This window comes from Aptenodytes forsteri, unplaced genomic scaffold (genome assembly GCF_000699145.1).
Source record: "Aptenodytes forsteri isolate BGI_AS27 unplaced genomic scaffold, ASM69914v1 Scaffold84, whole genome shotgun sequence".
Classification (NCBI taxonomy): domain Eukaryota; kingdom Metazoa; phylum Chordata; class Aves; order Sphenisciformes; family Spheniscidae; genus Aptenodytes; species Aptenodytes forsteri.
The window spans coordinates 634,018-647,953 of record NW_008795492.1 but is presented as its reverse complement, the minus strand read 5'-3'; the positions used below and the strand labels follow the sequence as shown (position 1 = coordinate 647,953).

General features: G+C 40.5%; 2 protein-coding genes across 2 annotated transcripts in view; one reads left to right on the top strand and one right to left on the bottom strand.

The window, feature by feature from the left end:
* The first annotated feature begins 1,370 nt into the window (after positions 1-1,370).
* On the top strand, positions 1,371-10,495 carry LOC103900844 (acyl-coenzyme A synthetase ACSM4, mitochondrial-like). Its single transcript, XM_009281618.2, is given in 16 exon segments — positions 1,371-1,571; positions 2,026-2,082; positions 2,085-2,241; positions 2,759-2,966; positions 4,872-5,015; positions 5,452-5,608; positions 7,135-7,177; positions 7,180-7,207; positions 7,705-7,828; positions 8,215-8,295; positions 8,504-8,605; positions 8,967-9,094; positions 9,184-9,210; positions 9,212-9,281; positions 9,876-9,995; positions 10,323-10,495. Coding segments are annotated over 16 exon segments (1,734 nt in total). The 3' UTR covers positions 10,410-10,495.
* Positions 10,496-11,292: 797 nt separating this feature from the next.
* THUMPD1 (THUMP domain containing 1) overlaps positions 11,293-13,936 on the bottom strand; it is a 3,343-nt gene continuing 699 nt past the window's right edge. Inside the window, exons 2-3 of the mRNA XM_009281681.2 lie at positions 13,620-13,868; positions 11,293-13,023 (exon numbers count right to left, since the gene is read on the bottom strand). Coding sequence (XP_009279956.1) covers positions 12,692-13,023; positions 13,620-13,868 — 581 coding nt within the window. The 3' untranslated portion in view covers positions 11,293-12,691. The remainder of the gene's footprint in view (positions 13,024-13,619; positions 13,869-13,936) is intronic.

The window sequence follows — 13,936 nt, the reverse complement described above, 5'->3', positions numbered from 1 at the left end:
CCATACACATGGCTCTAATTCACTTCACTCTTTTGCAAAGTGTTTTCAGGGTAATACACAACTATAAGCGGTATTTTGTGAAACCAGATGCAACTCTGTATATTTAAGGACAAATGCAGATGGGCCAAAGCATTAGTTCAGTAAACAAATCAATAATAGAATGTGGAAAACCACCTCTGAGTTATTCATGATACTTTGCTATCCAGCTAATACAAGGCAAATGCCAGGCGGAGGAGGGGGCACAATCTTTTCTTTGGACAAAAGGAAGGCAGAGCAAATAGTGCAATGTGGAACATACTTCTGGTTAACGTTTATTGCTTTAGCAACAAAAGCAACACTGAGGATGTTTATCACATCTCCTTTGTATTGGCTAAATGCACAGAACCCTCACCCCCGCCTGCTAGCGACTACCCTGGTCTTTGAGTAGTTGTGTGTGACGGTTATATCCTGGATTCTGAGGCAAAAATTAGGAACAGAAGATGGCATCCATCCTGCAACCAAATCTGTGTTTGCCATTAGTAGCCTTGTAGGGCTGTAGGGCTGGGGGAGACTGCTGTGGTGCTTAAAACATGGGAATAGTGGGTATGTGTCCTGACCATACACAAAAGGAAGGCAGAGCAAATAGTGCAATGTGGAACATACTTCTGGTTAGTTTATTGCTTTAGCAACAAAAGCAACACTGAGGATGTTTATCACATCTCCTGTGGTGCTTAAAACATGGGAATAGTGGGTACGTGTCCTGACCAGTGCTTGTTCTTGTTCTTTTTTTTTTTTTTTTTTTTTTTTTTTTTTTTTTTTTTTTTTTTTTTTTTTTTTTTTTTTTTTTTTTTTTTTTTTTTTTTTTTTTTTTTTTTTTTTTTTTTTTTTTTTTTTTTTTTTTTTTTTTTTTTTTTTTTTTTTTTTTTTTTTTTTTTTTTTTTTTTTTTTTTTTTTTTTTTTTTTTTTTTTTTTTTTTTTTTTTTTTTTTTTTTTTTTTTTTTTTTTTTTTTTTTTTTTTTTTTTTTTTTTTTTTTTTGAAACACCTAGCTGTTCACAGTTTCAAGCCCCTCCTTTGGCTGGACAGAATACGAATTGTCAGCTCCAAGGGGAATTCTCTGAGAAACCTGTGGACAGGTGAAAAAGCAGGAAACTTAAAAAGGTTACCAGAGCTCTAGCTTACCCATAAGGAGAGGTGGGATAAAATGTCATAAAGAGGTGGGCTTGCTGCTCTGTATACGTCTGTTCCGTTTGGAGCCAACAGCTCATCTGGGAATGTGCACATCATAATGCTATTATTGATTTTTCTGTCTCTTGCAGGAGGGAAATAATCATTAAAAAATAGTTCTGATGGTTATCGTCTCCACAAGCCCCCATATATCTGCTTTTGCGCCATGAAGATTTTACTTGAATTTCAAGTGTTGCGGTCTCCATGGAGCATCCAGACACGCCGCAGATTATTCCGCCAGTATCACAAGACTTTTGCACCTTTGAATTTCTCAGATTATGAAGCTATCGGTCGTTGTGAACAGGAAGTGCCTGAGTACTTTAATTTTGTAAGTGATGTGCTGGACAAGTGGTCTCATATGGAAAAAGTAGCATTTCTGACCCTGTAGATTCAGTATTTTTAGTGAAACTGTGCCCCTGTCCCCAGAGTCAAGTCTAAAACATCACTGGCTTCAGTGGGACCAGAATTTCCTCCCCGATTTCTATTTTAACATGATCTTACATTGCAGAGAAAGGAGAGGCAATTTGCTTTAGCATCAGAGGGGACATGGTGCTTTGTCTCTGTGACTCTGATTCAGCAGTGCTGGGTTCGTAAAAGCCTCTTGCAATGCTCATAAATTACTTAAATCAGGTAGATATACACACACCAACTTATATGTGCCTTGGAAAAGGGCTCTTTTAAACAAAACATGCTTAATATCCCTGCCCTAGAATATGTAACGCTATCAGATTCCACTGCCTGGAGCATCCCAAAAACTCTGCAAGGAACTACAGGAGTCTCAGAAGTAACCAGCATGCTATTTACCCTTGCGTTGTGTATAGGAACGAAAGGGACCATCAAATCCAGCTCTGTGGTGGATGAATGGAAAAGGAGATGAAATGAAATGAAATGGAACTTTGAAGAGCTGGGCTTCCTGTCCCAAAAAGTGGCCAACGTGCTCTCTGGGCCACACAGTCTGCAAAGAGGAGACAAAGTTTTAATGATTCCACCCCGAATCCCAGAGTGGTGGCTGCTGAATGTGCCTTGTATGCAAACAGGTGAATTGTATCATTCCTAATGGTCTGTAGATTGTTTGTTGCCTTCTATGCCAAAAGTTGGTTAACAATTCATTTAACAATTACATTTCTTATTTGACTTCATAGCTTGAACAAAGGGGCTGACAGGGTAGTCTCTTCTGACTGGTGGAATTACCTTCACCATTTTTCTTTCACTTTCTGTGGCTCGTGTTGATTGTGTTAAATCAGTTTGGTTGTGTTAAATCAATTTCATTTAACTTCAACAGACTTAAGTTAAAGCTGCCAGTGTTTACTGCCCCAAAGTTATACTTTCTACTTACATTGTGCCTGGAGCAAAGGATCTTGTAGAAACAGAAGTTATTTTGTACTTCAAATCTGCACATCTGTATCCAAGTTCAGGTGTGTGGGACCTGTTTTACCTTCTTCTCATTTCTGGATTGAATGGTGATGGTATTCAACAAATCAGGAGAAGCTATGAAGTGATTAGGACTGAAAGTGAAAAATACCTAATAAATTTCCGATTTTATTGCACTTTGAGGTGTTATCATCATCCCAGGGACAACACAACTGACAGCACAAGACATTTGCTGTAGATTGCTGACTTCCAAGGCTAAGTGCTTTATTACAATTGATGTGCTTGCTCCTGCGCTGGACTCAGTTGCATCCAAGTGCCAGTTTCTGAAAACGAAGCTAATTGTATCTGAAAGCAGCAGGACCGAGTGGCTGAACTTCAGTGATTTGCTCAAGTGCCTTCTACCTTAGCTCCATCATAGTTACCTCTAGTGGAGAATTTCTCATGTTTAAACACATTTGTGCACTTGTGTCTCATTAATGAACTAGATACCTTTCAGGGGGTGGGAGAGAAGGCAATTTAGTCTCTTTTCTATGAAGAAAGGGAATATTTGGGAATAGCCAAATTGATAATTAAAAAATAAGTACACTCTTATGATGTCTAGGTTTGTTACATATGACTAGGAAATAATATGGAAAAATGGATAGGAAAGCCTCTTTTATTGACAGCTGTGGCCTATTTACCCTCTAAAGCTCAAAGAAAAATATTCTATACAAATTATTCCAATCCATATTCCTAAAACTCGATGATAGTAAGGCTAATGTGAATAGGTTTTCACTATGAAAGGCTAAAAAAGCACACTGCAAAATGAACCTCGTGTTTAGGAATCCACGTGCCTCACTACTGAAAAGCAGCTACTGAAGTGGCACCCAGCAGACAGCTCTTCACTGCAGTGCATGGGACTGTAGAAGGGGTGGAGAAGCAGAGTGGGGAACAGAAGCAAAAACCCTTCTGCAATCTGCTCAAGGCCCTAGGTGTGATTTTTACCAGCTGATATTTTAAAAGCATCTATGTAGCTAAAGCCATTCTTTCAAGGTGGGATCCAAGCTCTTCAGTCACTTTAAGAGCTTTGTAAGATGTGCCACGTGTTCTCACAACCACAGGTGTCCGAACTAGCATTACCTGTGCAGCTCCCTGTACAGTCTCACTGTATTTCCGTCTGCTCCTTTGAGCAATTGCCCACTTCAGTGTCACTAAACCAGAAGATGGAGGAGGCAGTAACACTGCATTCTCAAACCTCCTAGAGCTACTAAAACATTGTCAAGTCGATTCGATGAATCCTCTTTCATGCTGGGCTAATATTCCATGGCTCAGTTCCATGGCAGAGGGTAAAATTGATTTGATAAAACCTAAATATTGTCTGGAACTGCGTCGATCCTGCAGAGGCTGTCACTGGCAGTCAGGCAGGTAGGCTGTCTGGTTTCCCAGGATGGCTGCCTTGCAAAGTGCTGGCTGTCTGGCTCCAGGGTTGCTCAGCTGTCAGGCTCCCAGTCTTCCCAGAGTGCTGGGCTGCTGTCCTGCCTGGCTCGTTGTCTCGCCATATCACTGGCAGCCTGCCTACCTAGTGGGCTAATTGCCCAGGCTTCCCAGCTCCCCATGTCCTCGGCTGCCTCAGCTGGCTGCTAGACTGGCAAGGAGTCTGCGGGGCTTGGGAGCGAGGGCTCCCCCGGGCAGCCTGTCTGCCTACCAGCCAGCACAGGGAGATGGCTCATCCGGGGAGACAGACGTCCCACATCCAGCCCTGCAGGCATGGGCAATGTTTGCATGCCAGGCAAAACCTCTGTGAACATCAGCCCTGGCAGAAAAAAAGAAGCAGTTTTGCTTTCTCATTCTAGTATGAGATGAGAAGTATTTTCTTCCCATGTGCCAGATGACCAAGGGTTTGAGCCTCCCCACACTTCCAAAACATGGCAAGGATAATTAACCAGTGGGACCACCTACCAAAAGAAATGGTGGGTCCTCCCTCGGCTAATCACACTAAGGCTGGAAGATACGCTTTCTGAAGGGCACTTTGGTCAAACCCAAGATGCTGGGCCTTTTGGTGGTTGTTAAGGGAGGCAAATAAAAGACAGCCAGCTGGCGTTTTAATCTAGAGAAGGTGGACATGGAGAATAGTTAAAGAGCAAGATCAGCAACACTAATACAGAACTAGCAGTGCAAGAGTGAGGGGATCTCACTAGTTTCTTAGCCCTCACATCTCGCTATACAAACAATCCTGCATGTACTGGACACAAAGGATCCAAGCTGTGTGCTGAATAACACCAGCCGCTGTTTCATATAACCTTTCATTTTTATTAAGGGCTGCCCCTGCTGTCCATACCTGCACGAAGACAAAAAGCCAGGATCCAATGGCAATCTATTTTACCAGTGGTGCCACAGGCTCCCCCAAAATGGTTGAACATTCCTATGGAAGCTTTGGTCTGGTGTTTTTTCTCTGTGGAAGGTAAAGTATTCAGATTATTATGCCTTTACAGCTCTGAAATGTGAAGCAAACATAAGAGTTTTTGTATGTGATAAAATTATGATAGATGATGAGGCTCCCACACTACTGTACGTGTCATTTCTTTTTTGGTCTCCTCAGCTGAATTGTACCCATGAAGCAAGGATCTTGTTCGATATGGTATATGGCTCCATTTTAGAAACTACTTGCCTGTTAATCCAGGCTAAATAACATATTTAAAGAAATGAGTTAGGATACCGTTTGATTTTCTTTATCTTTGCCATCAGTATAAAGGCTAGGCAAAAGGCATTTATTTGAGCTCTTGAGTTTTGGATCAAATTTACCATGCCTTTCTAAGAAAAAAAACCACCAAACCCCTCACATTCTTTTAATTTCCACTTGCAGACTCCCTTATATTGGCCACCTTTGTCTTCAACAGATACTGGATGAATTTGACTCCCTCAGACATCATGTGGAACATGTCAGACACTGCTTGGGTAAAGGCAGCTATTGGGAGTGGTTTTGGTCCGTGGTTCCAGGGCACGTGTGTTTTTATACATGCCATGCCACAGTTTGATCCAAGAGCAATCTTAAATGTAAGAACACCATGCTCACAATGAACAGTTACTCATATTTCATGTTGTTTTCCAGGCAGGTCACAAAACTAAGCCTCTTAGGTTTATGGGATTAGCTGTTTTAAGATGGCAGAACCACAAGGTGATTGTTCTTTGAATAGGAATATAATACAGGAAGGATTTTGCAGCATGTCTCTTCTGGGCACAGGATATTACCAGCTGCTTCTGATCAGTAGGAGTTACTGGTATTACTTAAACCTCTCCCCTACTGTATTTCACTATTGAAATTATAAATGAGCTGAATTACATGTAAATCAATATTTTAATTATGCTGCTGTGACCCTTAAGAAAGGCAAGTCAGTACTGGAAAACACTGAAGCCGTGAGATTGACTTGTTCTTAAAAAATTATTTTTCAAGGTTCTCAAGCCAATCTGAGTTTTAATCTAACACAAAGGGAAGTGCTGTTCCCAAATGGCTCAAAGCACCTTTGGGGAAAAGTGTACATTCCTAACGTATGGTGGTTATTTGAGGATTTTAATCCCGTTTCATTTCCTTTCTAAAACGGTAGTTGCTAGTTTGGTTTTCTTTTTTGGATAAATTTCTTGGCCTTGCAAGCACCCACTTGCAACATGCATGGGGTTTCACATCTCTGCACAAAATGAAGTTTTCTAGTAGAGGCTGCTTTACCCATGGTGTGGCTGAAGGGAAGGCTGGTGAATGAGAGGTCCTTCCCTTGCTTTTATTTATCACTACCTGTCCCCCTCTCTGAGCAAATTTTCATTGCAGGCAGAAGTGAGGTTAAAAAAAAAAAAGCAAGGCTTAGCTCTACGTGAGTGACTGTGAATCATCTGCTGGTGTTAAGGGTGAGAAATAAAGATGTGTCAGAAGACAGAGGCTCAGCTGAGATCTTTATTTTTCTAGCAAGGCACTCCTGTCCTCTGTTCTGTCCCAGCTAAAGGAAGATATATAAATTTGCTAGTCCAAACCAACCTTTTAATACAGCATTACTCGCAACTCAGCCAGAGCTCATGGCGACTTGGCTCTGGGCATGTCAGGCCCTTTGTCAGGACAGCTAAGGGCATTGCAGCATGTCTATTGCAACAGTCCATTTCAGAAAGTGTGGGGCCAGATAAAAGAGTGACACGGGCAAAATGTTCAAAAGAAACCTCTAATTTTAGGTGCCTCCATTTTGAGGTGCCTTTGTCCTAGAGTGAGATGTGGGCTTTACTGAACTCCCCTGCAAAACTTACGTTGCACCTCCAGGGCCAGGGTTTCATACCAAGAGATGGTCCTTGTGCTTCAAGTGAGCATCAGGACAAATTAGCTACACCAGTGATTTACCACAGTCAATGTATCACCTCTTCAGCTGATGTTTGGGGCACTGTAACATCTTTCCTGAACGCAACTACTTTGCTTTCCATGTAAGTGGGTTTACAATCAGGTCTTGTAATTTGTGCCCTAGTACAGAATAGAAAAGAATAGTTAGCGGCAAGTTTTTTCCCAAAACAATATTGTTTAACCCTTTTTTTTTTTTCTAATTTGTCAGACCTTCTGCAAATATCCAGTGACCACTCTGTGCAGCACCCCAGCTGCATGGTGGTACAGCATGACCTCACCAGGTACCGTGCATCTGTAACAAGTGACCATGCCACGTCTGTTCAAGCTATTGCCTGGCTCTTTAACAACAATTTCTACGGGCCCTTACAGCAACTTAAACTCTCAGAGTGGCAGAAAGTCTGTGTTGGAGGCAGGGGCTGTGAGGAGGCAGAGCCCTTTCCTTAGCACTGCGGAGGCAGGTGACAAAATCCACCCGTCAGGCACCTCCAACCCAGAGCAAATTTTGCCCTGAGGCGTTACAGACAGTAAATACAGAGCCAGTACTCAGCCCTTGAAGGCACACATGTGGCTGCACTGCCATCAGTCCTGTGCATCTTTGCAGCTCACCGCTTCGGCAGCCCCTTTCCAGCCGCACTCCAGCTGGAGCTCTAGGCTTTCTCTCAACCCTAACCCTAATTCTGTGCCCTGAAGTCATGGGGTTGGACATACGGATGTCAGGCGGAGCAGAATTTGTCCCTTTCTATTCTCTGATACTCAGCAATGTCCTCTGTCTATGAAGGTATGCATTCAGGACGCTGAAGCACTGTTTGACCAAAGGGGAACCACTCAACCCAGAAGTGATGGTACAGTGGAAAAGCCAAGCAGGACTGACTGTCTATGAAGGCTACGGCCAAACTGAAATTGTACATTCAGCTTTTTTGTAAAGCTGTACAACTCAGCTATTACTTAGGGGACTTGGATGTCTCCTTCCTCTTGGTAAATATGGAACTTGGCCATATATATTTGACTAAAAAGAAAGATGGCATTAGAATACATGGCAATTGTCCTCAAGAGGGTTTATCGTTTTGCTTAGAATTACGGCTTGGTTATGATACTGCTTCTAACCTACTTAAGCTGTAAAATATCTTGAACTTTTTGTCCAAGTCTCTCAAAGTTCACAAATGTTTTGGCTTGCACAGATGGAAGATTTAGATCTTATGCTAGCTCAACAGTGGGCATAGTACAAGAACAGGAATGGCCTCAGGAATGACAGTGAATACCTGGGCTGGTTGTTTGTCTTTTCCAACAGGGAATGATATGTGCAAATATGAAAAGAATGAAAATTAAGTCAAGTTCCTTGGGGAGGGCAGCTCCCCCCTGCAATGTTCAGGTATGGTGGTCTCCTTTTCTGTTTGCTATTGATTTCAGAGATAGTAAAACACGAGAGAGTACAACATGCTGTACAAGTTTCGGTACCATACAGTGGTATTCAGGGCTGGCTGAATTTTTTGGTTGAGCTGTTGGCTGCTAGGTAGTTTTAGAACACGGCGCTCTCAAAACGGGAAGTTATAATCACCCATTTGCCTTTCTTATTGCAGATTATAGATGAAAATGGCAGTGTTCTGCCTCCTGGGAAAGAAGGAGACATTGCTATCAAAATGGATGTCAAGTGGCCATTTACTTTTTTAACTCGATACCTGGTAAGCCAAAAGTGAATTTCCAGAGAGCCAGTTCAGGCCTGCAGCATGGTATGTATTTATACCAACAGGAGCAGGTGCAACACCAAAGAGCTGTGGCTCTTCTTGACTTGACAGTGTTCTGACTTAGGAAACTTCCATTCTCTCCCCCATTCTTCTGCAGACATACTGCGTGATCTTCAGTTCTGTATCTGCCCTTGTGATCAGTTTTCCCCTCTGGAAAAAGCAAGCACAGGCTCTTACATTCTTGAAACAGAAAACAAGCAGTGAAAGACACTATGGGTAGTGTCCAAAGAGGCAAAACTCATCTCTTAGCCTAAGGCTTCTAAATATTTAGAATATTTAATTGTTGCTTGTTCAACAGGATGATCCAGTGAAAACTGCTTCTACAATCCATGGGAACTTCTGTATCACTGGAGACAGAGGGAGCGTGGATGAGGATGGATACACATGGTTTATGGGGAGATCTGATGATGTCATCATCTCCGCTGGGTTTGTAGATTTCAACTAAAATGCCAAGAAATGTCTAAAAAGTAACCATATACCTTTCACCTATTAAGCATTTAATTTCTCTCTCCTAGGTATCGTATCGGACCATTTGAAATAGAGTGCCCTGATACAGCACTCAGCTGTCATTGAGTCAGCTGTTGTCAGCAGCCCAGATCCCATCAGAGGAGAGGTATTTAGTGGTCACTCTCCTATTCATAAAGTGCCTTGTGTGACAGAGCTTCCACTGAATTCATAAGACTCTTAATAATAGCTATACAAACTTTTCCATCACTTTACCTAAAGCGAGGGGAGCAGTAGTTTGTGTATCTCGTATTCCATTTATTATTTTTTTTAATGAAAATATAATCCTTAGTTTCCTAAAGAACATGACACTGAATATAAAGGTGACTGGTAAAAACTGATGTACACTTTGACCCACTGCCTGGAGAATTATATTCCTTACTTTAACAACGTATGTTTACAGAAAAGGCCCCAGCATCTAAGAACCTTAGAACAGTGCTTTACAGAACTCTTACAAATTTGGAAGCAGAGTTTGAAACTTCTATCATGTATTACTTAGGACCTTTACTAATGTAAGGTAGAAAGTGTCTTTCATCCTAATTTTAAATTTGCTTACACAAAAGCGAATTTTGCTCTGCAGCGCAGGTGTGATACAGCAAGCCTGTACTGCAGGCAACACTCACTTAGTCTCAATTGCTTGCCTCATTTGTTAGGTTCCTTTAGTTTAATTAATGCTGTATTTGTATTTATTTTCCCTTTGTAGGTGGTAAAAGCTTTTGTGGTCTTGTCTCCGTCCTTTAAGTCACAAGATCCAAAGAAACTGGCCCGTGAATTGCAAGATCATGTCAAGAAAGTCACTGCTCCATACGAGTACCCCAAAAAGGCAAGTAAACATGAGTGTATTAAAAAAAATAAAAAAATCCCAAACACCTATTTTAACTGTGGAGAGGCTAGAAACAGAAAGATTAGACTCAGTTCAAACTCAGTAACAAACAAGCCCAAGTATGTACTGTGCAAGAAAAATGACAAATACTATTTTAAAGAAGATTTTGGAAAATAATAGATACAACACAATCTAAAACCAAATTGGAGTTATTTCCCCAGTCACCAAATTCTTATTTAAATTAAGTAGGATGGAAACCTATGCTGTTCTGAAAAAAAATTTCTAAATGAAATCCGCTCATTTTACTTTTTTCCTCTTTTGAATCAGATTGAATTTGTCCAGCAGCTGCCAGAGACAATCGCTGGGAAAATCAGATGGAATGAACTGAGGAACAAGGAGTGGGGACAGATTTAGTTTCGATAAGCAATCTAAAAAAGCCTATCCCTATCAATTTCATTCATAATGGAGCTTTTCTATTACAACTGTAAGCACCAACATAGGATTATATTTCACCTGTTAGGCAGTGATTGTGTAATAATGCACAAGGTTTAAAAACTCCAACTGTACGTTTTTTACATTCTTGTGTTCTTAACAAAAATCAAGCCTACTTAGCAAGGCATATGCAAACCTATCTTCCAGCCACCTAACACTTTTCAGAATTATGGTACAAGCAGAAGTAAGTGATTGCCAGGTGAAGGAGCAGCGTGTTCATTCTTTGAGACCAGATACTTGAACTCACAAGAGGCTTATTCATGAGGAAATCATGATAGCACGTAATGAAGTTCCCAGAAATGGCCATAGATCTTGCATGCATCCAAATTAAGCACCCTGCTTGTATGAATCTTGAAAGCCTCAAGATTTAGGAATTAATGTGTTAACAATGAATGTTCAGTAAGTGCAAATTATGAAAAATCAGAAGTAAAAGAATGTGGACATCTTTAAGACTGCAGCATAGGCAGCATCTAAATGTCAGAGATAGGCTTGACAAATGGATGGTAGCTATGCAGCAGTTTTTTCTGAAGACCTGTGGGTCCTGTAGACACACAGATGAGTGAGAGAGAGAAGGAAAAAAAAAACCCAACAAAACCAAACCACAAACTATCCATGAGTCTATCTTTGTCCCTAATAATGTAAGTAAGTAGGCTGTCTTCAATCGCGATCACTGACATCAGCCACCAATATACATTCACTGTTGACCGTCGTGTCTGGTCTCAAATGGTTCTTTCCTATGTGTGACCTAGACATTGCTGGTTTTAATCCACACACAAAAAGCTTTAAAATTTGAAGAAAACACCGATGGCGATAAGAAAGCAGAGTTTTAATAAATGGGTGGTAAGGGACACAGGTGTAGGGAAAAAAGTCATCTTAATTTTCCAATTTCTAAAACAATTTTGAGAGAAGAGGAAAATATAAATTAAACACTGTTGAGAGATTTGAACACATCCTTTTCACTAAACCAAGACAAGTAACAAGTGGTGTTCTTCAAGATGAGTCTTTTCCCATTAGCAACCCACAGGCTTTTATGCTAGAAATGAAATACTAAACAGTTGTACAGGAAGCATACTAAAAACCCTACTGGAAAGCAGGTTATAGCTGCACTGGTTTTGGTTGTTTTTTAAAAGTCACTGGGATATCAAAAAAGCTGCAGTAACAAATGGACAGAAAGACTCACTAACATTACTTTCAATCTGAAACAAAATTAATACTGTAAAGCTAAAACTGTACCAAAACTTAATTCCCCTTATCCAGTATGGTATTATGGAGGGCTTCTTTCATAAGAAGTTTCCAAGCAGTATTTAAATTCAAATTTTGAGACCTAAGAAAAAAAATTTAAAAAGACTTTATAAACCTCCCACCCCCCCAAGGATGTGGAAAGAGCAGCAAAAGGCTATTTGCAGGAAATTACTCAAAAGGATTCTGTTCCGTGACTACAGCATTTCCTATAAACCAGTAACTGCTGTATACACAGCTAATGTAAACACATATAGTTCTTGCTAAAACCATCTGCAATGCCTGCACTGTACTTCTACTGTTCTAGAACAGTCAAATCTATTACTCTAACTCATCTGATAGTATTCAAGTATTTTGATCATAGCAGTTCTTCCCATTCACTTTCAAGACAGCATATCCTTGTAGAGCGATGTGTGTGTGTGTATATATATATATAAAACCCTCCATCATACAGGAAATGATCAGTTCTAGCTCATTCTGTTGTTCACACAGAAAAATGTATCTGTTGTCAGATCACTCCCTTAAAAACCCTCTGCAAGCAACTGTCTTTTTCATATCTCTCACTTCTGTCAATACTTCCTGATAGAGCTGATTCTGCACTGCCTTTTGATTTCTGTAGCCGTCAAATATTACAAAGGAGAGTCGATATGTCAAGATGGCCACATTTACATATGCATGCACACACACAAGTTCTTTTTGTGCTAGGTAAAGGCAATGCAGAACAAAGCCGTAGAAGAATGACAGCAAGCTTCACCAAAAAGGTGACACACTCTTAAGCACTCTTACATCTGCTGTAATGTGAGCTCCACCTGCAACGAGCATTAAAATTCTTACACGTGTGTCTTGTTTTAAAAACAAGATTTCAAAACAAAACCCACTCTCCTCTTAAAATGCCCTTTCAGAACTCTAGGGCAACTTTTTTAATAGGTTTTGATTGTGTTTATCTTTCCCTTCTACCACATTTTCTACACTGTCAGCACATCATTCCCCTTCGGCTCAGCTTCTATTTCACCTTGATTCTTGTTCTCTTGTTTTACTTCTTTTGAGCTCTTCTCCTCCTCCTCCTCGGTTTCTGGTTTTACTACCTTCAAGTTCTGGTCTTCTGTCAGACTTGATGGGTTTTGTTGTGCATCTTCTTTGCTGCTCTTCACCACCTCCTGTAGATTGTATTTTCTGAACAGAACATAGTCTCTCACCACACTCAAGCAACAGACGTTTTTTATTATTTCCACCACAATTGTATATTGTGGGTTATTAAGATCAACTTTGTTTTCTGGATTGAGGCTGCCCACAATTCCTGTAAAACAAGATGTAGTTTAAAAGATGCTGGAAAGACTCTTTCAGAGCATAAGCACGCCCTATCGAAAGGATAAAAGTTAAGAGAGAGAAGGCAACATCCTCCTTAGCTGTAACCAATTACTCGTTTTTGTAATCGCTTAAAATAGCAGAACACAGCAGGACTCTTAGAATATACCACCAGTAGGACTGAAGTAATTGAAAAACTATCCCACCAAGAAACAAAATACTCGAGTAAGGTGGAGCTATTTTCTGAGTCATATATTCAATGGAAATAGTAACACATTATTTCAATATAGCATCCAGAGAGAAAGCCTGATAGCAGTCATTTCAAAGCACATATAACTGACACTCCAAATCATATTGAACGCTGTACTCTCTTCTGCTTGTTGTCTCTTAAGACATCACCACCAACAAGGAATATTGATGTCAAGCTTTTTTAAGTCTTAGAGAAGCTTTTGTAATTCAACATACAGATTTTAAGCAACAAGTATGTATGCCCATTAAGACCACTTTTAATAATCTGACCTATGTTATGCATGCAGTTGTGGGCTGCTTATATACTTGTTCTTAGTTCTGTGTGAAATCCATACATACCTGCCAGTTCCTTAATTACTTCTTCCCTACTCACATGACTGTTATTACGAGCTTTGTAAACAATCTGAAAAGTACCCTTATTAGGGACTTTAAACCAAGGCTCAAAAAACGTTTCCGTGTATTTTTTCATATCCTCCATAAAAGCCTTGCAAGTTCCAGAAATGGGCAGCATGCGCAGAATGACTCTTGTCTTCTTCTTTTTAGTGGCATGCATATCCTTTAATATATGGTGCACCAGGTTCTCAGGTTCTACAAGAAAAACAGCTAGGTATGAGAAACAAATTGAAGGCATTTTCTCCCTTCTTCCCCCCCCCCAC